Source organism: Pongo abelii, chromosome 1 (assembly GCF_028885655.2).
Source record: "Pongo abelii isolate AG06213 chromosome 1, NHGRI_mPonAbe1-v2.0_pri, whole genome shotgun sequence".
NCBI classification, from domain to species: domain Eukaryota; kingdom Metazoa; phylum Chordata; class Mammalia; order Primates; family Hominidae; genus Pongo; species Pongo abelii.
The window spans coordinates 202,856,915-202,882,481 of record NC_071985.2 but is presented as its reverse complement, the minus strand read 5'-3'; the positions used below and the strand labels follow the sequence as shown (position 1 = coordinate 202,882,481).

The 25,567-nt window shown below is 52.5% G+C and overlaps 1 protein-coding gene across 1 annotated transcript; it reads right to left on the bottom strand.

The window, feature by feature from the left end:
- Nucleotides 1–192: 192 nt before the first annotated feature.
- LAPTM5 (lysosomal protein transmembrane 5) lies at nucleotides 193–25,567 on the bottom strand. The gene is given in 8 exon segments (NM_001131281.2): nucleotides 193–1,657; nucleotides 2,912–3,004; nucleotides 5,345–5,440; nucleotides 6,680–6,802; nucleotides 7,549–7,677; nucleotides 9,383–9,459; nucleotides 10,199–10,292; nucleotides 25,452–25,567. Coding segments are annotated over 8 exon segments (789 nt in total). The 5' UTR covers nucleotides 25,539–25,567; the 3' UTR covers nucleotides 193–1,567.

Here is a 25,567-nt window from a genome sequence, read left to right as displayed (position 1 = left end):
ATGTGTTGGGGATATGAATGTGGGGGGTGTGGGTGTGTATGTTGGTGGGCATGGTTGTGGGGCATGTGAGTGTGAGTGTGAAGGGTGTGTATGTGGGTGTAGGGGGTGTGCGTGAGTCCTGGGGATGATGGAGGTAGAAGGCTGGTCTCCACCCTCCCTACACCGTATTTCCAGAAACACATCAGCCAGAGAGAAGCCTGTTGCTGCTTTATTGAAACTTCCTCCCTGTCACACACAAAGCAATTACACAAGGGGGTATTGCCAGGGAGCTCTTGCAGAGCCTTCTCCCTCTGTACCCCCCGACAGTCCCCAGAGACCCTGCCTCCATGGTCTCCACCTCTGGGTCAGCTCCCTGGAAGACCCCGACACACAGGGAAGCAGGCACAGGAGGGCTGCTGGGGCCAAACCTCCCTGGCTGCCGCAACCGCCATGACCCCAGTGGCAGGGTCTGTGCCCACAAGGGGGTTGCCTGCTTTGACTGAACTAACCTGTGGTTTAGTCCAACGAACAGATGTGCCTGATTTCAGGGCTGAATTTTTGCTTGACCACAAGCCTCGGGCAGAACTGATTCGCCTACGACCGAATCGACTGAATGGATGGCCAGCGACAGCCTGGCCTAGGAATGGACTGGCAGCTCATCACTAAAATGACTGTGATTGAGCTGACTCCTTTCATGGAATCCACTGCTATGTAGCAACACTGACCACAGAGCAACTGAATAGGTGAGCATTGGACTGTTGATGAGAACTCTTCAGCAGAACAATTGTGTGTTTGAAGGGTCTGTTTTATGATGAAATAACTGTTATTTCCTGGAGCTAATTGTTGAATGACAGTTTGTCAACTGTTTAAATGAATTTCATTTGAATTAACAATTATACAGCCACTCAGAGGTCCTACATTCACCAGAGTTGACATCCAGTTGATGGGTTCATTTGAATTAAATGGTTTGGAGGCTAACTTGATTTTTTAAATTGAATTTCATCACTATTCTGTGTATTCTATTTATCACTATTCTAAATGACTCATGGTTGGCTAATTGATTATCACGTAAGCAAGCTATTTGAAGAAATTGATTACATATATATTTATATATAGGGGATAACTAATTGATGATTACTTGATTAAATTGCTATGTGAACTGACAACTATTTATAAATCAATGCAATAGACTGTTGTTTGACCAAATTATTTTACTGAACTGACAAGTGGGTTTTTGATTTGTCAGTTGCTTGGCTGAACTGAACAAGTCAATAGTTGCTTGACAAACTCACCAACTTTAGAATGACCAATCGTCTAAACAAGTATTGGAGCTGATTGAAATAAACCAAGCATTGTTGGGCTGAATTATTGAGACACCCGAGGAGTGATTCAGCCTAAAGCGTTGACCCAGTTGTGAGCAGCTCACAGGCCCTGCAGGAGGAGCAGGCCAGTGAGGGAGACACAAGCAGATTGTCCTGCCAGGGAGGGGCAGGAGGGTCCACCCAGGCCACAGGGGCCACCAAAGCAAAAAAGCAGATTATGAGGCAGCTCCACCCCTCCCAGCACTGGGGCTGGGGCCTGGTGAGGGTCACACCTCTGAGTATGGGGGTGGTGCTGGGCCCCCCTCTGGGGTCTTCGATGGCAAAGACAGGGCTTCCTCGTAGGACGGCAGGACCACCTGGGAGAGACGGAGAGATGAGGGCTGAGTATGGTCAAGAACGACCTGCAATTCCAACCTGGGGTCATGGGACCCAAACCCCCACCTCTGGCAAAATGATGATGATGATGACTGGCAGGTCTTGGATATGGGCTATGGCTAGACATTGCCTGCATGAGATAGGTGCAGTTCCCAGCCCTGTAGTGGACATACTTGCCTTTGCCTATTCAGCATCAAGCCCCCCTTATTTTGAAAACAGTGCACCATTTTCCTTGGGAAAACATTCTCAGTCCATATACCTTCAGAAGAACTGGTCCCATCCCTCAGATCCAGCGGGGTGGCTGGACTTGGCCACTCAAAGTAGAATTCCATCCCCCTGGCTATAGTCCTTGGTTTGGGGATAGGCACATGGCCCAAGTTGGTCCAATCAGACATACTCCTGGGACCTTCTTCTTCTGTTGGGATTACTGAGAAGGTGGGATATCCGCCTAGGGGTTTTGGCAGCCATTTTGCCACCACAAGGGACGGGCTTCCTGAAAATGAAGCCAACGTCGAGGAAAGTAGAGTCAAGAGATGGAGAGGACGAGATCATATCCTGATGTCAGGACTCAGCCAGGCCCAAGCCAGACCTACATTTGGCTGCTAAATTCTGTGAGCTAGTAAATTCCTGAAGTCAGATTGAGTTGGGTTTCTGCCACTTGCAACCAAAAGTGTCTTAACTAATACAATCTCCACCTTACAGGTGAGGAAAGTAAGCTACCAGGAATTTAAACCATCACTTTCCAATAAGCTGCTTCTAAGCACACCCCATCTTCTCTTCCCGGAAAGCCTCCTTCTCCGTTCCCAGCTATCTCGTATCCATTGACCCTCCAAGACCAGTTAACTGTCACCTCCTCCAGGAAGGTTTCCCTGATACCTGAGAAGAGGCCAGGTCCTTCCTCTGTGCTTATTGTCCCTGTGCTTCACACCAAGTTGTAATTGTATCTATGTGTCTGAACTATACACTCCTCTAAGGCAGAGGTGGCATCTTAGTTTTCTCTGTGCCTCCTGGAATCGATATGAGACTAGCAAAGAGTGAGAGGCAGTAAATACTGAATAAATGAATGAGTGAGTGAATGAATCTTAGACTACCAGAACTGAAAGAGATCACATTTCTTCTGCTCCAACCCTCATCTTACAAATAGAGAAATCAAGGTCCAGAAAGGGAAGGAAACTTGACCCAAATGACACAGGAAGTTAGTGACAGGGCTGGCACCCACCTGCAGCCACACTCACCTTCTGGAGCATCTTGGAGTTTCTCTTCTCCTCCACCGAGTTCATGCACTTGATGAATCTGTAGCACCGCCACACGCACTTGAACATGTAGACCTGGAAAAAGGCCCAGGTCAGGCTGTGCTTTGCTGAGCATTCTTCTCATGCTCCAGCAGGCCTAGGACATATGCCAGGCAGGAGCCACCACTCTCTCCAGAAGCCAGCATCCAGCTGCTCCTGCTCGGACCTCTCATTCTGGTTGGGGGTTCCTCACCAGCCAGTCCAGAATATTCCAGGTATTGCCCTTTTCATTGCCCCACAGATACCACATAGCAAGGGGATTTGGGGGGCTTCCAGCCCACCCTCCAATTTCCCTGGCAATAGTCCCACAGCTCCTCCTTGACTGCCCACACTGACTGGAACCTCACTACCTCCTGAGACAGCCCTGCCCATCTCGAAACAGAGCTGATGGTGGGACATGTTTTCTTCAAAATTGATTCTGATATGTTGTTTTCTAAAGCAGATTACAAAACAGCATGTGCAGTATTGGTCCATGTTTATAAAGGAAGAACAGTTATTATATATCCATCAGCTGATGCAAGTTGATGTAAGAATTGGGCAGAAGCTTTCCAGAGTGGGGCATACAATCCCAAAGGGCAAGCTCAAGAAACAACAGAAAACCTCCAGGATGCCCCCTGAGTAGGAGGAGAGGGTCCTGTACTGGAAGGTCTTGTTTGATGGATTCCCTGATGCGCGCATAGGTGGGGCAAGGACACATATGGAGGTACTGAGTGACAAAGAATGAAGCATGAAGGCCCAGGGAAAATCAAGTCGGTGAAGGGGGCCAGCGAGGCAGAATGAGGGTCAAAGTGGGAAGCCCCTCATTCTGGAGGATAAAAAACAGAAGGGGAGCTGGGGGATGGAGCTATGTGGTGGGGTCTGGGGAGGGGTCCTGCAGTAGAGAGTGCCATGGAAAGCCCACACTGGCTTCCCCCATGAAGCCTTCAGGGGCGTTTTCACTGCACACTCACTAGTGTTTGTGCTAGGTCAGTTCTTGGAGAAGATGTTAAAAGGGACAAGGTTCTGTTTCTAGGTTGGCATTAGGTGACAGCAGAGACTGCCCAGGGCCTCAGATGGAAGCAGGAGCTGGGCTCTGCAGATGCACACCCACCGGCACAGAAAGGCTGGGGGGAAATGCACCCAGTTGTCAGCAGTGATGCTCTCTGTGTGGGGTGTGGATGGTGGAGTGCTTGTCTTCTTTCTACTTATCTGTAGTTTTTTGGTTTTTGTTTTTTGTTTTAGAGAGAGATTCTCACTCTGTCACCCAGGCTGGAGTGCAGTGGCACGCTTATGGCCCACTGCAGCCTCAACCTCCCAGGCTCAAGCGATCCTCCCGCCTCAGCCTCCCTAGTAGCTGGGACTACAGGCACGTGCCACCACATCCAACTTTTTTTTTTTTATGTTTTGTAGAGACAGAATCTTGCTGTGTTGCCCAGATTGGTTTTGAACTCCTGGCCTCAAGAAATGCTCCCAACTCGTTCTTCCAAAGCACTGGGATTACAGGTGTGAGCCACCACACCCAGCTCATCTGTAGTTTTTAAATTTCTACTATGACCTATGTTATTTTATAATCAGAAAAGAACACTTTTTAAAAGCCCTTCCTTCTGTTCTGTGGTCATCAGCATCCCTGTGACTTCAGGCCACAGGCCCCCAATGTGGCCTCTAGGATCCCACAAAATTCCCCACGAGAGTTCTTCAGGTATTAAGAAACAGCAGTCAGGTCCCCCTTGAGTCCTCTATTTTCCATGCTGAATAGCGCTCAGGTCTTTGCTGGGTTTTGTGGGGGTTTTTTGACTTCCTAAGATGGCAGCGTTTTCTTGTCTCTTCACGTTGCTGGTTGTACTGCTGTGAACACACTCCAGTGCTTCACCATCACTCAGACCTGGGACCTGAAGCTGGACCCTATCCTCTGGGCCTGACCACCCCAGAGAAGAATGAGACCATTCCCCTCCCTCCTTCTCATCACCAAACCTCTATTAACATAATCTCAGGTACATTTTGATGCCTGAATTACATAAAACCGTAACATAGGCAAAGCAAGACTCCTGCCCCCTGAGGCCCAGAGAGAAGTGACTTGCTGAAGACCAACCACACAGCTGGTGACAGTGGGGCTGGGATTCAAACGCAGGCCAGTCCAAATCTAATTCCAGACAGCTGGAATTAGACATCTGAATGCAGGTGGCCTTCACGGATTCACATCCCCTAAATTGGCTGTCTCGGAGGATCCCAAGTAAAGTCAGAGGAGCTGGCACGGGAAAACAAGAGAAAGGAGCTAAAAGTGGGAGAGGAGGCATGGAGGACACATGTCCTTGCCTTCTAACAGCTTGACATGGGCAGGCCTGGGCCCAGCACAGCCTCACCACCCCTCCCAGAGCTGCAGGGCAGGGGTCCACTCACCTTGAAGATAAGGACAGTGATGAAGGCAATGGAAAAGATGATCATCATCTTGATGAACTGGTTATGAGGCATATCCTCCTGGCTGGGGAGGTAATTCTGCAACAGATTTGGGAGCCACATCAATATCTCTGGACATAAGGAATTCCAACAGCACCCACACATCCAGGAATAATGATCCCACCCTCCACACACACACGAGCACAGTGTGGCACAGCCGTCACCTTGGTCGACCGCCACAGCAGCCTTAGGAAGCAGGTGCTACCCTCAGCCCCATCCCACTGACGGGCAAACCAAGAAAAGCCAAGTGGCTACTATCTCCAGATCCGCTTCCCAGGCTGGCGTACTGGCCCATCCCCAGCTAGCAGGTGTCAGCTGCCCATGGGCCACACCTATGCCCTTCTCTAGAAGATCATTTTGGCTGACAGGGACCACCTAATCCACTAATACCTGGGAGGTTACATTCCCTCCCCTAGGGGCAGCTTGAAACCAATGACTGATGCAGGGGAACTCACCCTAGGTGAGACTGCCTCTGTGGTCATTTGCAAATATTACCACACATTCTTTGAGACTCCTCCCTTCTAAAGGTGGTGTTTATTTCCTCTCCCCTTGAGTGTGGGCTGGACTTAGCAACTCACTTCTAACTAACAGAATGTGGCAGAAGTGATGGAAGTCGTAAAAGACACTGCCTTTCCTCCTTGCTTATCTCTTACATCGCTCCCGCAGGGGAAGCCAGCAGCCATGTCAGGAGAGCACTCAAGCAGCACTACTATGAGTCCACACGATGAGGAATTAGGCAAAGAGCCCATGCCCTGTGAGTGAGCCACCAGGAGTGCATCCTTCAGATCTAATCAAGCCCTCAGTTGTCAACAGCCCCAGGTACCATCTCCGGTGCAGCCCCACCAGAGTCCCTAAGTCAGAAGAACCCAGCTAAGCCACTCCCAAGCTCCTGATCCTGAGAAGCTGTGTGAAATAATAAATGTTTATTGCTTTAAGCCATGATGTTTAGAGATAATTCATTAGACAGCAATAAAAACTGATATTATCCTGTGTTGCAATTCACATGCCAAGGCCCTCTCTGGGATCATGCAGGGCTGCTCCTACAGCCGCGTCTTTGCTTCTTTGCTTGGCTTCCTCCTTTTCTCGAACCTGCCTTCCTCACTCCTTACAAGTTTCTTCCTGAGAGGGCTCCCTCAGTAAATCACCAGCACAAGAATCTTCCTCCCAAGCTCCAACTCCAGGGAACCCGGCCTAAACCACAGACACACAGAGACGTGAAGTAACCTGTTCAAGGCCACACAGCCAGTAAATGGGCATGGACCCCTGCCCCAGACTCACCATGTGGTTCATGGACTTGAAGTTGAGATAGGTGGGCACTTCCATATAGGAGCTGCAGAGGGTCAGGATGCTCAGGCAGAAGTCCAGCAGCTGCAGCGTCATCAGGGGGAACTTGGAGGGGCTCTGGGTAGGACAAATACAAGGAGGAGGAACAAGGAGCAGCAATTAAAGTCCCAGTTACTGAGCGGCACATGGTAGGCCCTCACTTGAGAGACCGTCTCAGCTACAGACATCAGTGACTCTCGTCCCCTGTGCACAGAGAACCGTGAACACACAGATGTTCATACCAAGAGCTGGTGGCAGACCCAGGACTAGAACCAGGGTCTCCAGACTCCCGGGCCAGGGCCCTTCCACGATGTAGCCCCCCGGTCTCTTCAAGGACAACAGTTGGGGAGAGTGAGAAAAGCAGCTTTGGGAGACTGTGTCCTTGACTGGCAGCAGCCCTCAAGCCACCCCACGGTGGGCGCTCACTGGCATGAATCATCCTTCTCTTCCTTTCTTCAACTTGGTTCCAAAGAAGAAATAATACTGGGGGCTGGGGGCTAAAAAGTGCACGTGCCCTTTCCTCAGGTGTCAATTCACTCCCAGCGGCACTGACTGAGTGCTGACCATGGGCTGCACCCCCAATGTGCATGTTCCTCATTTAACCCTCATAAGGCAGGCTGGTGAGATGTGATTGCAGGTACATTCCACAGAGAAAGAAACTTCGGGCAATGTGGAGGGACTCAGAGACTGGGTCAAAACACCAGCCAGGAAGAGGGCTCCTACCCTCCCCAGCCTGAGCACAGGGCCCGTGTCTGGTCCCCTCCCATCTCCCACGCCAGACCTGGGCTCTGCTGTCCAGTGAGAGGTGGGGGCTGGGTACTCACAGCACGGCTCCGGGAGGCCAACTTGAGGTAGGCGGGCAGCTCAATGTAGGAGCCCAGCAGGGTGAGCAGGCACAGGAGATAGTCCATGACTTGCAAGGACAGGAAGGGCAGCAGGTATTTCTCCCGGTTCTGAAAGGTAGGCCCAGCACCATCGAGTATCCCCTGCATGCAGCCAACACTCCGCCACCCCAGCCTGATATCCTCATGCATCCCCTTCCCACCCTCTCCCAAACCTTCCCTGCCCTCCTCAGTTGAGGTCACCTTCCTCTGAGTGACACTCTGGGGACAGGGAGTGGATAAGACCCAGGCCCTGAATGAGAGGAGTCTTGGTGTCCCAGGAGACATAAGGGAACCGTCCCCATCTTTCAGGGCTCAAAGAGCAGGATTTGACTCAATTTGCTCACAAGAACCCAGCAAGGAAGGGCTTTGTACACTTTTTACAGAGGAGAGGGGATCGGAGAGGACTTGCTGGAGGTGGGGACACCAGGGCTAGATCGGGGAAGGAGACCAGGAGCGAGCAGGAAGGAGGGGCGGGGCACTGGAGGCAGAAGGACCAACATGAGTGAAGGCCCAGAGGCAGCAGAGAGCCATTCCCCCCCACCCCCCCATTTCCCCCCACCGCCCCGCATACAGCTGGACCTTCCTCCACCTGTCACTCCCAGGGGTCCAAAGTCACAGTAAGAGGCCCTGCCAGGAAGAGGCTGAAGTCCCTCTCCTTCAATTGAAAGCAAGTGACCACCGTGACCAGTATTCATTCATATGCTCTCACAGCTGGGGACAAAATCACGGCAACAGTGGTTTCCTGGTGTCTCATGTGGTTGTCTAAAATCACTCAGGAGGCAACCAGGACAACCTTGACTGATCTCAGAGTCTTCAGGGACCACCTGCTCCATTTCTCCATTTCTCTAGCTGAACCCTTTGAGTTTCTGCACAAGCACCCACAGCCACCCTGCACAATGCAAACGGCCTCCCCAGGGAGCATGGGTTCCAAGACAGAGTGGGTGTTAGCAAGGGGAGTGGGTGCTGGCATTTTAGGCGGGGTGGACGCATTCCAAACCAGCACCAAATCATCGCCCCACACCTCCGGCCCTGCAAGGGCCAGGCCCCTGTCTGCACTGGAAGGACCCTCTTTCTGGACCCTACTCCCATGGCTATGTGGTGAGGCCCTGGCTTCCTGCCTTTCTGGGGACCAAGGGACGGCAGGTTCCTCTTCTGCAGGGGATTGAGCTGCAGCCCATCTCAACTCTCCCACCAGATTTGCCTCGGGCCCAGGAGCCCCTCGTTGTCACACTAGACTGTCCCTGTCTCTCTGAAGGCCCATCTTCCCCAATCAGATCATGAGCTTTCTGGGGGCCTTCCAGGGTGTAGGTCACCCTCAGGGTGCTGGCGCCTGTCACTGCACGGATAGAGCTGCATGCATCCTACTTTCCCCTTTCTTCGGCTCCTCTCATCCATTACAAAATCCAGTGCTTTCTCCCCTCTCTCGCCCCCAGAAACAACACTTCCTCTTTTCACTCTCAAAATTCCCTGCTTCCACCTGCCGTTTAAAAGGATGTGAATCATCAGCTAGTTCTCACCAAAGTGTCGGTGACCAGCATAGCCCACCATGCCCAGCCCCGTGGAGGCTCATATTACCAGGGAACCAAGGTCACCTGCCCAGGGAATCTCAGGGAGAAACATGGTTCTCCAAAAGGTAAGTGTGAAGATCTCCAGAACGCAGGTGGGACCGCCTAACATACCCGCCTCCCACCCTTTCGGCACCCAGCACTGCCCACCACCAGCGGGTGTGAATAACAGGAAGCGGCAGGGGGCAGCGGGGCTCCTGAGCCCTCACCTTGACTACGCCGATCAGCAGGCTCAGGCTGATGATGAAGAGCATGGCGATGAGCAGGAAGCTGGAGATCAGGTCGGCTGAAAGGCAAGGAGAGCAGTGAGGTGCTCAGGGGTGCCCCCAGGACCCCAGCCAGGCTCCCAGGACCACATGTGGGGAACCACTGGTTTGGGGACATGAGGATGCACAGGAAAGCCCAGGCCCTGCCCTCATGCAGTCCTCAGTCTGGAGTGGGTACAAAGACAAAAGCAGAACATCACACGTAGCACAGGAGGATGAGACAGAGGGTGCTGGGCTGGAGGTGCAGGCTGGGGTCCACTTTAGCCAGGGTAAGACTGAGAAAGGCATCCCTGGGGAGTGGCCTGAGAGCAATGAGGAATCGGCCTGAGACAGGGACAGGGTTGGTGAGGTCAGTGTGGCTGGAGCAAGATGTGGGGTGAAGAATCGCAGGGAGATGCTGTCAGAGAGGTGGGCAGGGGCTGGATCCCATGGTGAGGAGTTTCTATTTTATTCTAGTGTGATGAGCAGCCACTGATGGCTTTAAGCAGAAGAGTGAGGCTGTCACCTTTACCAGCTGGTGGGGGTTTGCAAAGTGCCATTCCATCTGCTCTCACCACCTGCAGATGTGGGTGGGGTCAGGTGGAACATCCCCATTTGCAGGTGAAACAGCCGAGGCCCCAAGAAAGGAAGACACTTGCCAGAGGTCATCCATCGTCCATGGAGAGGTGGCAGGGCCTCCAACACCAGCCTGGCTATCCCTGGCCAGGGCCCTCCCTGTCCTCCTCCCCCCGCCACTCCACCGGCGTCCCCTGGACCTACCGATCCTGAGGTAGCCCATCTGGGAGAGCTTGCAGGACGCCTTGCCATGGGCCACCTCTACCGAGTGCTCGATGAACAACAAGACGCTCATGATCTGGAGGCAAAGCAACGCGTCAGTCAGCTGAGCCTGCATCACGGCCCCCCGGCCAGCCCCTCCCACCTTACTAGTGTATAGCAGGGAAGCCAGTAGTGGGGATCCTGGAGCAGATGGCATGCCAGGTCAGTAGTGGGGATCCTGGAGCAGATGGCATGCCAGGTCAGTAGTGGGGATCCTGGAGCAGATGGCATGCCAGGTCAGTAGGGCATCCCAGACAAAAGAGTGGCCTTTACCCACAGAGAGCCCATGTTCAGAATCCTGGGTCTTCCTCTCTCCAGCTGTGTGACCCTGGGCAAGCTACTTGACTTCTATGAGCCTCGGTTTTCCCATCTGCAAGAGGGGGATAATACTAGCAACTTCCTTAGGAGGCCACTGTGAGGAGTAAATGAGACTATCCCAGGAGAGCCCTTAGGCCCAGTTCTCAGGAAGAGTGGTAACTGTTACTACTGAAGGTCAGGCTTAAAGAGGTGGGGTGGGGGGTAGAAGCTGAAGGCCCCTCCACTGCATCCCCTTCTGTAACAACAGGCTCTGGGGATCAGAGAGCATCACAGAGCTTCAGGTTCCCGGAATCATCAACACAGGCCCAGGAGGGCCCTGGAGAGCATCTAACCCTGAATCTCTGTCTCCCATGGCCCCTCAGGGAATAATAACATCTTCCTCTTAGGATTGTGGTGGGGCAGATGGGATAATTCACCTAAAGTACGTGGCAGACAGTAAGCACTCAATCTGTGCTGTTATCCATTATCCCCACTCGACTGTAGGTTCCAGGCAGGGAAAGCCTGTGTGTCTCTTTGTTCATTCCCCTAGCTGTTGTATTTGTTGAATGAATGAACAAATGAACCCCCCACTCTCAGATGACCCTTACTAAGAATTATGGGGAAGGGGCGAATCTGATAGGCCTGAGTGTTGGGGCGGCCCTAGAAACAACTGAAGTTCAGCCACAAAACTGCAGTTTTAAAGAACCTTGGAGGTCACCTTATCCATGGAGCCACAAACCTGTGCCATGCAGCCTCTACTTAAGTGCTTCCAGCCATGGGGAACTCACAACCTTATGTGTGTCCATGTCCTTGCAGCAAGCCCTCCACCCTTCCCCTATGACATACATGCAGTTCTCCAGGTACCCTCTGCCCGTATAAAGAACAAGAAAACTGTCCCCTCCCCTCTAGTCAGTGCCCTATCTCTATTAATATGGCCCTAAGTTTACATCGGCTTTCTAGGCAGCCCTGCAGTGGCAACTCATGCTCAGCTGACAGGCAACCAGCCACCCACCATCTGTTTCCCCCTTGCTGACTGTGTGGGTTGTTTTTTTTTTTTTTTTTAGCTCAGACACAGGTCTCAACTTGTCTTCCTGCCACATTACATCCTGTTTAGGGGCGTGGAAAGAGACTGAATGGAAGAGTGATGAAGAGCTGGGCTCCAGAGTCAGATCAAGAGGATTTTGAATCCAGGTCACTGTGTGACCTTGGGCAAGTCTCTTAACCTCTCTGAGTTTCCTCATCTGGAAAATTGCAATCGCTGGATTTAGCGAAGATTAAATTGCATTATATTTGCAAAGCACTGAGCTCAGGGACTGGCAGGGGGTGCCCAGCAAACAGAATCTGCTTTTGGCTGGGGCAAGCTTACGTGGTTGGGCAGTAGTACCAGGAGCATGGTGCATGCTCTAACTGCCCCCTCTACTTGCTAAAGAGTGAGCTGGAAAGGCTTTGTCTCATCAGGAAAGTTAAGAACACCCTGAGAAGAAGGCAGGTGTGGTGAGGGCTGTGGCTGACACTCACAGGAAACAGCCCTGAGAGAGAAAAACTCCTTCCTCAGCCCCTAAAGGCCGGGCCGCAGCCCCTCTCCTCTCAGTTTCACCTTGAACGAGAGAAAGAGAAAGGGAAGCAGATGTCAGCTCCGTCCAGCACAGAACGGGGTGTCCTGTGAAGTGGTGAGCTCCCTGTTCCTGGGAGTATGTAAGCAGATCACAAATGAGTCACAGCTGGGCTTAGAGAAGGACCATGAGCATCTACCAGCTGTGAAATGAGAAGACTTTCAAAGTCTCAAGATTCCAGGATTATCTGAAATCTGGAACGAAGCCTAGAATCAGATCATCTCAACCTCCCCTTGCTAGAAGGAGCCTACATCTAGTTGTTTTATAAGCTCCCTCTGCTTGTTTTATAAACTCAGAGAGATTAGGTGGCTTGCCCAAGGACACACAGCAAGTTGAGGGGGGAGCCCAAGTCTCCCAATGCTGTTCTGATGCCTTCTCATTCCCCTGACCCCCAAAATGCCTCAGAGCCCTGCTAGCCTGAACCCCGGGGAGGACTTAGATATTTGGATCATGCACCTATGTCAGTAAAACCTTTTGAACACACGCCTCTATTTTTCTTTCTTTCTAAATTACATGCATGTGTTACTGTCCTAGTTTATCATGAACATCATAAAACAGCTACTAAAAAATTTCCAGAAATTAAAAAATTATGTGATGGAAAAATTTAGAAATTTTAATGTCATCCTGAGGCCATGAGGTCACCTTGGACATTACCCGACTTTAGAGACCTCTACTAATCCTCAACTCCCCCTACAACTCCTCCGTTCTCCTTCAAGCATCCCTTACTGCCCTGCAACCCCTCCAACCACCCCAGGGAAAGAAGGGGACATTTGTACAGCCTAACTCCATGCCACGTGATCTTCCCCACTACCCAGAAAAGGGACTATTCTTAATACTTTCCTTCCCATTTCACAGATGAAGAAAATGCAACTCAGAGAGGTCCAGGGCCTTGCCCAAGGCCTCCCAGCTGGTCGTATGTAGGGCTAGGGTTCAAATCTTGGCCAATTCCCTCAACTGCCCAGCATCTCCCAGCCACCCGGCTCTGCCCGAGGCCTAACCCTTCCTCTCAGTGCCTCAGTGGAGGCAGAGAGGCACCCCCATCCCCTGTCCCTCTGCAGTCCCCCCTCCCTCCCGTCAGCCTGAGCACCAGGCACCAGAGGTATTTCTACTTTTGTGAAAACCACCCGCATTTAAAACCCAGGCTCACCCTCCCCCCATTTCACCTTCTCAACAACCCTGCGGAAGGGGACGAGGGAGGACTTTGTCCCCATTGGCCGGATGGCTCACGAGGCTCATAGAGGGCAGGCACCAGCCCACGGTCACAAAGTGAGGCAACCTCAGAGCCTGACTCAGACTCTGCGGGGCCCCAACCTTTCACAAAGATGCCAGTCCCTGACCCAGGAGAAAGGGAGGAAGCTCGGCTCCAGGCACCCACGTGGCTCTCTAGGACATAGGATGGAGAGGAACTCGCATTTATTCAGCACCTACTGTGTGCTCAGACCTGCACACACAGGCTTGCACTGCAATCTCCCAAAACTTCACAAGAGAGGCAACATTTTCCCGTTTTACAGATGAAGAAATGGAGGCTGAGAGAGAACTCACATGTCCTGTGTCACGTGGCCCAGGTGGGGTGTGAACCCTGTTGCCTCTCTCCTGGGGTCCAGGGCTCCCCACAAGGCTGTGCTGGCTCCCCTGGGGCTCCAGGATCTCTCTAGCCATCTGCCCGCCCTTCCCTGGCAGCCAAGCCCTAGCCCCAGCCACTCAGAGCTCAGGAGACAAGAGCTGGGGAGCAGGAGGCCTCCTCCACTGCCTCACTGCTGTGTGGCCCTGGCCAGGTTCTGGCTTCTCTCTGGCCTCAGTTTTCGCTTCTGGTCAATGAGAAGAGACCCTCATTTTCCCCCTGGGACCATTGGGATGACAGAACGCAGGAAGGTCAGGGGGGTGGAGCTCCTACACACTGTAGGACATCTCACCCAGGCTGCCCACAGTCCTCCACCCCCAGCCACCCCAAGGCCAGCACCCTGCCCCTCAGAAGGCCCTCACTGCCCCACCCATGTCCCTAACCAACAGCTGTTGGTAGTTCCTGGAAAGTACCTGGCCAACCTACAGATCATGCAGAGAGTCAACATTTCCAAGCCCCCAGCCCTTGCCTTCCCTTCATGTCCGTGGTTTCCACCTGGACACAGCGCTGCCTTCTCCCTAAGCTCTGAGAGCCCAGCTGGGCTGTGACCTTGGGACCCAAGCCATCCCATGACAAGCACAAGGCTTCTCTCCCCCAACAATGCCCAGGCAGAAAACATGCCCTCACCCTCTTGCTCCCCCATTACGGCATCTTTTCACCCACTGTCCCTTCATTCTATGCTGGTGAGAATGTGAAGATAAGAGCTCGGGTGCTGGAGTCAGATGGCCCCGGGCCCCAGCCGAGCTCTGCACCCTCGAACCAGCCACTAACCTCTCTGGGCCTCAGCTCCTCATCTGAGGAATGGGGATAATCACTGACCTGCCTCACAGGATTGCTGAGGTCAAATGGCATCGTGTGGTGCGCAGAGCCGGGCACACAGCAGGTACACCATAAGCAAGCACAATTGGGTGGTGGTTTTTGCTACCTCTGGGCATTCACTGACTCTCAGTAAACACTCTCTGAGCACCTACCGCCTCCAGACTCTGCCTAGACAAGCCACTGACCCTGGTGCGCCGGTGTCACTGTCTCCAGGGAACTCGATACATGAATGGTGTGCTCAGAGCCATGACAGAGGACACGCATGGGGCTTGGGGTCCTTGATGAGGGAGAGCGCATTCCTGTCTAAAAAGCTTAGGGAGAGTTTCACCAACAGGAAACCCACGAGTGTGGCTTTGAGGGATAAGTAGGAGTTTTCCAACACAGAAGAGAAGAAAGCATTCCAAAAGAGCAGACATCATGGGCAAAAGCCACAGGCCTGATAGTGCAGGTGTGTTTCAGTCCCTTCAGGGAAACTCAGAAGGCACGGGAGTGTCTCTTCCCTGAGAGGAGGATGTTACCAGTGGGGAAATATGGCCCCGAGAGAGACAGCGACCAACCCAAGGTCACACACCAAAACTGTTGCAGGGTCAAAATCAGCTCTGTCCTCCTGCCTCCAAGCGAGGCTCAGGCTGCGGTCCCAGTCATGCTCAGCCACGCTTCCCACCCCCACTCTCCTTTCCCTGTTTTCACCTCTTCTTCTGCCGCTCTTTGGTTTCAGTTCTTATTCCCGTCTGCACGCAGCCCTTCTTTCTTAATGACAAACACAGCTTCCCCAAGCTGGCCAGTGGGGAAGTGGCCAGGGGCAGGGGGATTTGTTTTTTTCCTGGTGGCTGTGAGGAGCAAGCAACAGGTTGAGCTAAAAGAATGGGGGCAGGGGCTGGAGGAGGGAAATCAGGGAAGGTGGGGACAATGGGGTCCGTATTGAACATGGCTGGGCAATAAGGATGGCGGTGCCAGAGGGGATGCCGTGAAAACAGTGTACCAGGTGTCACCTGGGAGGCACTGGCCATGGTGACCATGTGAGGCGGGGAGTGGCTGTTGGGATGTTGTTGGAGTTGGTGTGGTGATGACAGTGATGATCAGAGATGCTGTTGGTGATGTTGGTGACAGTGATGGGGGTGACGGCAATGGGGACATCAGGATAGGATGGTGATAAGGAAGATCATGTGGATGGTGGTGATGACACCAGAACCCCCGATTCTGGGGTTCAAAGACCAGTCCCTTCTGCAGGAGAGCAGGCCCACTCTCTCCCACTCCCTGAGGCCCAGGACCCACCGTCTCAGAAGCAGGCGGGCAGAGACCCACCCTCTGAGATTTTCAGGGAGGTAAAGGTTATAGAGAAAGGACCCAGCCGTCAGTGAGCACACACCTATGCCAGCCAGAGTGTGGACACTTTCCTATCCGTTTACTTCATTGGCTCCTCCTACCAAATGTGCGAGCCCAGGACAGAGGCTGCACAAGAAGACAGGCCCGGGCTTGTCTTCAACCCTTCCCAACAGACAATGCAGTTTGCCATATGGGTCCCAAGTGCCAGAGCCCTCCCTTGCCCCTCCCCCTTAGGGCTGCTCCACCCTGACCCTGTGTCCTACAGCCTCACACTTCTGCCATCATCATTATAATTATGGCCCCTCCCTGAAGCTCAGTCCCCTCAACCTCACCTGCCCACCCTGATTTCCCTGGTTGCCTGGGAGGAGGATGTCAGAAGGGAGTCAGATGTGTCACCATCAAGAGGAAGCTCCCCTTCCCCACCCTGTGCTTCTGGTCAGAGCTTATGGGGGGATCAGTGGGGACCAGGCCCCCAAGAGCACTATCTCCCCAACCACCTCTCCAGCCAGCCCAGATACACCACCAGATGCCCCCATTCCTGGGGCCACACACTCCGCAGCAGCCTGGCCTGGCTACCTGCAGCTCCCCAGAGCCTGGCTTCTCTCTCTTCTTCACTCTTCCGCAGTTCTCGTCCTCACCCCCCACCTCCACCTCATCCCCTCCTCCCTCCACTGGGCTCTGGGGCTCACAGACCTCAGTGAGAACCACAGTGCAGCCGCTGATCCCCTGTGGGATCCTGGCCTGGCCATGTTACTTCATCTGTAACATTTCCTCATCTGTAGAAGGGAGAGAAGAATCCATCCACCTCCTGGAGTGGGTGTGAGAAGTAAATCATTGAAGGCAGTGATTCAGAAAGATCAACTGAGCAGCACAGGTGCCTGTGTGTGGACACCCAGCACAGAGCCTAGTGGCCATGGCTGCCTTATTTGTAACAGCCCCAAGCTGGAATCAATCCAAATGTTCTTTTGCAGGAAAGCAGGCAAATGCATTGTGGTAGATTCATACAATGGAGTATACACAGCAATGGAAAAAATGAGTTAGCTACCCGCAACCACACAGACGAAGCTCCCAAACATAACGTTGGGAGAAAGAAGTGCTCACAAAAGAACACGCGCTGCAGAATTTCATTTCTACGTAGTTCTACAGATGTATGTGTTATAGAACTACATAGACAGGCAGAAGTCAGTGGGGGCGGGGCAGTGGCGAGGCAGGGGCTCTAGGGGCCTCTGGGTGCTGGTCTGATTTCTTAGTTTGGGTGGAGGTCACGTGGGTGTGTTCAGCTTGTAGAAGCTCACCAAGATGTGCACTTAAGATAGCTGTGCTTTTCTACAGGTAAATTATACATCAAGAAAAGGTTTGCAAAAATCAAATAGAGATTGGCTGGCACCTCCTGTGCCAGGTTCCATGGGATCATGAAGATGAATCAGGCTAAGTCAAGACCCAAACGAGCATCCAGGCCAGAGGGCACAACTCCCAGGGACCCAGCACACAGGGCTCTGGGTCCACACCCAGAGCTCAGGGTCCAATGGTGGGGGTCGAGGAGGGCTTCTCAGAGAAGGTGAATCTTGAAGAAGATTCCCCAAAAGAGCAATGGGAAAAGTGTTCCAGGCAGAGGAAAGGGCATGAGCAGAGGCCAGTGTGTGTGAGACGCATTCAGGAAACGGCAAGACGTTCCTCTTAGTGAACTGTGACTTGGCACCATCCATGTGCTGAATACGCAGCAGGCCTCAGTAAATGGCAGCAGTTGTCTGGGAGAACACATGGATCCACTGGTTTGGCAGGGGTGGGGCCTCTGGGGTTAGAGACAAAGGGGAAAGAGCATGCAGGAGACGTGATGGCTCATGCAAAAGCCTAGAGAACCTAGACTCAGATGGCTCAGATGGCGCTGGAGGAGGCTGTCACCTGCAGCACAGGAAGTGCTATGACTGGGCGCTAGCAGCTACCTTTGCCCCAAAGGCAAACAGTGCCAGTGAATCCCAGCAGCAGAGATATTCTGGCTGGTGGTAGTTTATCAAATCTCCCTTTAGGAGCAGCCAGTGGGGGGCTCAGAGTTGGCCTCCAGGTATGATCCAAGGCTCTGTCATCCTCCACTTCCTAGATATCTGGGGAAGCACCCTCCACTCCCCAAACGATTCCCTATAACCATCACTTCTCCCTTTATCTTCAGAGCAAAGACCCACAATAGTGATAATAAGTATTCATATTATTATTATTGTGCATTTATTAGAGGCCAGGTCCTCTTCTGAACATATACAGTCGGCCCTCCGTATCATGGGCTCTGCATCTGAGTATTTTCAATCTGCAATCCAAGATGTGGAACCTGCGGATAGGGAGGGCCGACCGACCATACACTCTCTCATGTCATCCTCGCGCCAGTCTTGAGAGATAGGTTCTAACATGAGTCCCACATTTTTCTGATTTTGCAGGTAAAATTGAAATCAGCTCTTTACACATGGGCTCTGTGCTTCTCAGAACAAGGCTCTGGGGATGGCAGAGCTGATCCCCGCCCCCCCATCCCATGGCTGCCAGGAAGCCTGCCCTCCCTGCCTCTGCCTGGAGCAGACACCTGGGCTCAGGTTCTTTATCTAACACAGGCTGCAGAGTCACTTGCCCTCCTGAGCCTCAGTTTCCTCGTCTGTAAAATGGAGGCCCCCATGGCACTGCCATTTGTCCGGTGCCACAAATGGGAGTTACTGACTCCCACTTGACTGGGGAGGAAATTGAGGCTGCTTTGTCCCAGGCAGCCCCTGCTCAGGGCTGAGGCGGTGCAGCTCATGGCTCTGCTTCCTGCCTCATTAGGGGGTGCTTTGTGCCACTTCCCCTGGCAGGGTGGGGTCCCCTGGGAAACCAACGCTCGCCTCACAGTGAGTTCAGAGCGAAGTCCTGGTTCCAGGCTGGTGCTCTAGGCTCAAAATAAAAGCCTCACTTCCTGGAGGCCTTGGGGCCAGGTTGGCAACAGAGAAGTCTCGGCCAGGCCAGGCTAGGCCCTTCAGCCATTCTCTGGGTGGGTTGGGCCATGGGGGCCTCCTGCTTTTAGAAGCTGGGGTTCACACCCCTGAGGTGAGGAGAACAACTCAGTTCTGACACTGAGGAGGGGCTACAACTGCCACCCTGCCCCCACCGGCCTCCTCACCCCTCTGTGAAGGGCACAGAGCTGCAGTGGCAGAGAACATGGCCTCTCCGTCCAGCCCAGAGGCATCGGACATAAAGGTGGCAAGTTTTAACAGATTCTCACCCAGGGTTTTCCCCACCTGGCAGTTTGGACTCATTTTTCAACCCCAAACAGATGAACTTTCAACAGGGAAGCGGGGCCAGGCACGATGGCCCAAGCCTGTAATCCCAGCACTTTGGGAGGCCGAGGCCGGTGGATCACTTGAGGTCAGGAGTTCGAGACCAGCCTGGCCAACATGGTGAAACCCCATCTCTCCTAACGATACAAAACTTAGCCGGGCGTGATGGCACACACCTGTGATTCCAGCTACTTGGGAGGCTGAGGCACAAGAATCACTTGAACCCGGGAGGCAGAGGTTGCAGTGAGCCAAGATCACGACACTGCACTCCAGCCTGGGTGACAGAGCAAGACTCAGTATCAAAAAAAAGGGGTGGGGGCCTTTGTGTTCTTCTTCCACAGCCCACTTCAGGCACTCGCCTGCTAGCCCCCCACCTGGCTTCGCTAGGGCCTCCTTCAAATGATCACTTTTGAGACAGGGACCACTGGCCCCATTTACAGATGAGGAAGGCAAGGCTCAGATAACAAAGGTGCCCGCCTGCTCAAGTCACATTGCTGGTGAGTAATGGAGATGGGCCTGTGTTCCTTTCAATCACAGATCACTGCCCCCGAAGTGGAGCAGAGAAAAGAGCCCCAGGAGTTCTAAGGAGGACAAATCAGGAGAGCTTCCTGGAGGAGGAAGCTTCCCGTAAACTGGACCATAAAGAAGAAACGAATGGTGGGAGGCTGGATGAGGGCAGGGCCTCCCAGACAGACACACCACCCCAGCCACGGGCCAGGGAAGGAACTCATTTGCCCACTTTCTGGATCATTCCACACACCTGTGTGCCAGCAGCAGGACCTGAAGCAAGCTCCTGCCCCATCTCTCCATGTGTCCTGGAGCAAGTAAGGGGCCCTGCGGGACCTGTTTTCCCATCTGCAAAATGAGCTGATAGGCCGAACAGAGATCCATCCTCTTAGCTCTGAAGCTTGTAAAAGCAAAGGACTCGGGTAGGTCCCACCCCTGGGGACCTCTCCACCCTCCTCCCCCACACACCTCGTGGCCACCCCTCCTAACCCAGCTTGACAAACCTCCTAGGTCTCTGAAGCACCGCAGGGTCCTTCCCCTTCAAGCCTGTGTTCACGCTACTCCCCCTGCCCAGCGTGGCCTCTTTTCCAAGGTGCCCAAGCAAAGCCCTACTCATCCTTAGCACTCAGACCTCCTCCAAGAAGCTATTCCAGAATCCCAACCTCCAGCCCTGCATCTGTGCCCCCATCATAGCCAGCAATGACATCCGTTGTCCTTGTCACAGTTTTTCCTTGGCAGACTGGCCCCTCAAGGGCAGAGGCCGTGAATGAGTCAGGGCTGTATCCCAGCCTGGGGCTGGGCACATGGGGGGACTTCCCTGCACCAGGTCAGGGCAACAGAGACTCCTTCTTCAAATACCATGATTTGAATGCTTTCTTTTTTTTTTTTTTTAACAGTCTCACTCTGTCAGGCTGGAGTGCAGTGGCACAATCTCGGCTCACTGCAACCTCCACCTCCCAGGTTCAAGCAATTCTCCTGCCTCAGCCTCCCGAGTAGCTTGGACTACAGGCTCCCGCCGTCATGCCTAGCTAATTTTTTGTATTTTTAGTAAAGACAGGGTTTTCTCCTGACCTCAAGTGATCCACCCGCCTCAACCTCCCAAAATGCTGGGATTACAGGCATGAGCCACTGCACCCGGTCTTACTTTTTTTTTCTTTTTCCAATTTAAAAGTAGTATACTTGAGCTACAAAGTAAAGTACCATTGGATTATAACCCAAAGCATACAGTAAAGATCCCTGGGTCCCTGTGATATAAATAAATCATTTATTTATGTAATAAACTGGGAGTACAGACAAATCTTGAGAAATTCCAAGTAATTTATGTAGCTACTCTGCCCTCAAGGAGGTGGGGCGGAACTCCCCATTCATCAAACTTGAGCTGCTTGGAGCAGCATAGGGACTTCCTTCTAAAACATACAGCATGGAAAGGAGAGAAAAAAGAGTAACTTTATAAGGGAGCAACCTCAGCCAGGGGGTCAAATTCACCAGCAACAGTGGTGAGTCAAGTTGGCAGAACCTTTTCTTAGTACGATGTTCTGAGACTGGCACGTCACCTCTGTGGTCTTCCTCCCAAAAGCACATTCCCAGTCTAATCATGAGAAAACCACCAGAGACCCCAGTTGAAGAACATTTGACAAAATGCCTGACAAATACTCCTCGAACTGTCAAGATCATCAAAAACAAGAAAAATCTGAGAAACCATCATACCAAGAGGAACCTAAGGAAGCGTGAAGACTAAATGTAACGCGGCATCCTGGATGCAATCTTGGAACAGAAAAAGGATGTAAGAGGAAAGCTGGGGAAACAGGGGTAAAGCACGGACTTTAATAACAGCCCACGAATATTCATTCACCCGTTGTGACAAACGCACCACACTAACGTTGAGACGTTAGCAATAGAGGAACTAGGCATGGGGGATGCAAGAACTATCTGTACTGTGTTTGCAATTTTTTCATAAATCTAAAACCGTTCTAAGTACGTGTTCATTGTACCAAATATGGAAAATACAGAAAAGTAGAAAAAATAGAGCTTTCACTATCCTAGAACCCAGACACATTTCCTCCTCGCCCTGTTTTGAGGTATCCTGTTTCTACACTGTCGAAATCATAGCAGGTGTTAAGTTTTTTAACCCAGACAATGCATTTCTGACAGTGGAATTCTGGGCACCCTGCGGAAGAGAGGTCAGAAAGGAAGAGATTTCTGGGCAAAAGTGTCTTCTGGAGGTGCCCATTTTCTACCATTGACTTAGGACATGCTTCAGGTTGACAAAAAGCCAGGACCCAAGAGACCCAATTTAAGAAATTTCTCTAGACTGGGCTCGGTGGCTCATGCCTGTAATCCCAGCGTGTTGGGAGGCCAAGGCAGGAGAATCACTTGAGGCCAAGGGTTTGAGACCAGCCTGGGCAACATAGTGGGACCCTGTCTCTACCAAAAAAAAAAATATTTAAAATTAACTGGGCACGGTGGCATGCGCCTGTGATCCTAGCTGCTCAGGAAGCTGAGGTGGGAGGATCACTTGAACCCAGAAGTTCAAGGCTGCAGTGAGCTGTGATGGCACCACTGCATTCCAGCCTGGGTGACAGAGCAAGATCCCACCTCTTAAAAACAAAAACAAAACAAAACAAACAACAAAAGATGGGCAAGTTACTGAACTTTGAAAAAAAAGAATAAATTTCAAAAAAAAAAAAAATGAAAGAAAGAAAGTTTGCTGGCTTCCCAAAGTGTGCAAGTTTGGGTGACCCAGAGAATCCTCTACACAAACCCAGTGACATCCTGAGGAAGACACCCGAGCCCAAAGCTACGGACCAGGCTTCCCTCATGTAATAACGCCCTCATGACTCAATAGAGCGTGGCACTGTCTCAGGATGGCAAGGTCTCAATTTAACCCTCCCTAGAGGGGCCAAGTCCACAAATAGCTCATGATGTGCAGAGTCGTCACCCATGGCTGGGTCCAGATGACAGCCAGCATGGGCTATTGACACATCTGGACCACAGCTTCTCTTTTTCCATCCAGATGCTTAAGGTCCTATCAGCACACCTGTTGCCAGCTAGCCTATGGGAAAGCCCCCAGGCCCTGCCCTTTCTGGGAAGGAGAGAGGACTCTTTCGGGGTGCAGGAAGATAACCCCCACTGGAGTCAACTGAGGACCACAGCCTGGAGACAACCCGGGCCGAGCGCACAGCTTCCAGGACACCCCTCTGTTCTTATGCCTGCTCCTGCTCTAGAACATCTCATCACTCATAGGCATTGGTTCTCAACTGGGAGAGATTGGGCCCCATAACTAGAGACATTTTTGGTTATCACAAGTGGCAGGGTAGGGAGATGGGCAGTGCTGCTGGTATCTAGTAGGTAGAGACCATGGATGCTGCTGAACTTCCTCTAACGCACAATTCACTCCCCCATGAAGAAGAATTATCCAGCCCAAAATATCAATGGCGCACTGCAGAGAAGATCCAACTTCTTAGCTTGTCACTCAAAACCTTTATCACCTTCTCCCCAAACTCCAGGTTGGTCTCTATTGTGTCTCTGTAGAAGCCGAACATATAGGCCATTGCTCACCTGTTTCTCCTCCCTTTCCATACTGCCCACAAGCAAACTCTCCCTCCTGCCAATGGCACCACCTCCAAGAAGTCTCTCATGATTGCTAGGGCCCACATATTCTTCAGCTCTGTGAGCAGGGACCATATATCACACCACCATTTACAGGTGAGGACATCAGATGGCATGATCAACAAGAAACCTTAACAGCCCCACAGTCCCGGGTTTGCAGGGCAGCCTCTGGGCCCATACAACCTGCAAATGGATTCGACTTGGCCTGCACTGAGATTTTTTCTACCGTGCATCAATCACTAGCATTGAAACATCAGAAGATGTGACACAAAAGCCTGCTCCCTATTCTCTAAACATCAGAAGAGTGGCCACCAGGGCCCACAATCCTTCGTGGCAACAACCAGCAAAAACAGAGAGCAGCTGCAGGGTGGGCCAAGCAAGGGCTCCCTGGGTCACCGCAGGCCCGTCTGCCCCCTGCTGTCACTCACATGGCCTGCCCAGACCCTAGAGGCATCAGAGTTGGAGACCTCTGAGCCAGTCAACATCACCTTACCCCTGACTTTATAAAAGGGAAACTGAGGCCCAGAGAGAGGCTTGTCTGAGCCCACACAGCCAGTTAGTGACAGGGCTGGGGTGAGGGCCCAGGGACTTGCTACCTGTGAGGCGCCCCTGCATGCCACACTGTCCTTCCAAGAATGTGCATAGTCTCAGAGCTTGAAGGCCTAAAAGACAGGATACAGGGACACTCAGAGAGTGATTTGCTTCTCTCAGCTCTTGCATTGGCAGGAGCTCAGAAGGACAACCTCTGAGTTCCTCCTCCCAAAACTAGAGTCCTTGAATCTAACAACTTGACTCCAAGGATGCTGACAGCAGGTGCCATGTCTGATGCACAATGAATAATAAAGCACTCACCCGTGAGTCAGGTGTGGTTCTGCATGCTTTGTATATATCAACTCCCTGAGCCTCACAACAAACCCTATCAGATGGGTAGATAATTCACATCCCCATTTTTCTAAATGAGAAAACTGAGGCTCAGAGAGGTTAAGTAAATGGCCCAAGGCTGCACAGCTAGGAAGCAGGGAAGCCAGGATTTGCATGCAGGAGTCTGCATCCAGAGGCCGTGGGCTAACCACTGAACAGCATCGCCCCCCTGAAGGCTGGGCTCTTGCCACAGCTCTGCCTGCCCTGCCTGTGACAGGAAGCAGATGCAGGCAGGTCTAAGTTTGCAGCAACCCACCGCAGCATGTGGATCTAGGCTAATTTTGAGGAAGCCCTTCCAGACTCATGAGAAAACTGTTAACCACAGGCCCTGAGTCACCCCAGGAGGAAATCACCTGGGTCTAGGGGAGATGGGTGTGGCCAGGAGTTTGGGGGTAGGGTGGGTCTAGGCAGGACAGTACAAGGACACTGACCCTCAGCCACCCCAGGCAGAGGAGGAGCCTTGGCCCCCAGGCACTGTGACTTGCCCAAGACCACACTGTGAGTTACCAGGAAAGGAGGAACCAGTGACAGCCGTGACTTCACAAGTTGCCCAACAAGAGTTTGGGCCGGGCAAGTTACACTAACGATTAGCACAGGTCTCAAGTTCTCTTTGGTGGGCAGAAGGCCATGGTTTGACTGAGCTGGAAGCTGAGAGGACTCGGCCCCTGCCTCCCCACTGGAGGCACGAAGGGGAGATGCCCACTTCTCATCCCCTGGAGTGGCCCAGGCTCCCTCCAGGCCCCAGGGGAAGAATCGGGACTGTGTCTGCGGCCGACCTCACATCGTGGTCAAACAACCCCAGCCCACATTCCTTCCAAGATCCCTGACTTCCAAAGCACTTTCACATCTGCTGTTGGCTTTGCACACAAATAACCTTCCGGCCGCTGCTGTGCCCCATCTCACAGAGGCAGAAACGGAGCCAGCCTTGAAGTGAACGTCAGTTACATTTGCCTGGAAAGTGGATTCCTGCTCCCTTTCTCCTCATTCTTGCGGCATCTCCCCAGGGTCCCCCCAGCCATTTGACAGAGGAGGAAACTGAGGCCCAGAGCAGGACAGGGATTTGCCCAGGGTCCCCCAGAGAGGTGGGGAGCAGGAGTTCTTTCATTTGCAGGGCTCCGTAGATGACGGGTCACTGCAGACATGCACACTCACGCAAGTACGCACACACGCACACCCGGGGCCCGCACACTCACCACATGGTAGATGGCCAGGGCGGTGGTGGCGATGCGGACATTGAAGCAGCAGCAGGTCTGGCGGACGGCGGACAAGCGGGGGTCCATGGTGCTGCCGTCCCCTCCTCTGAGGCACT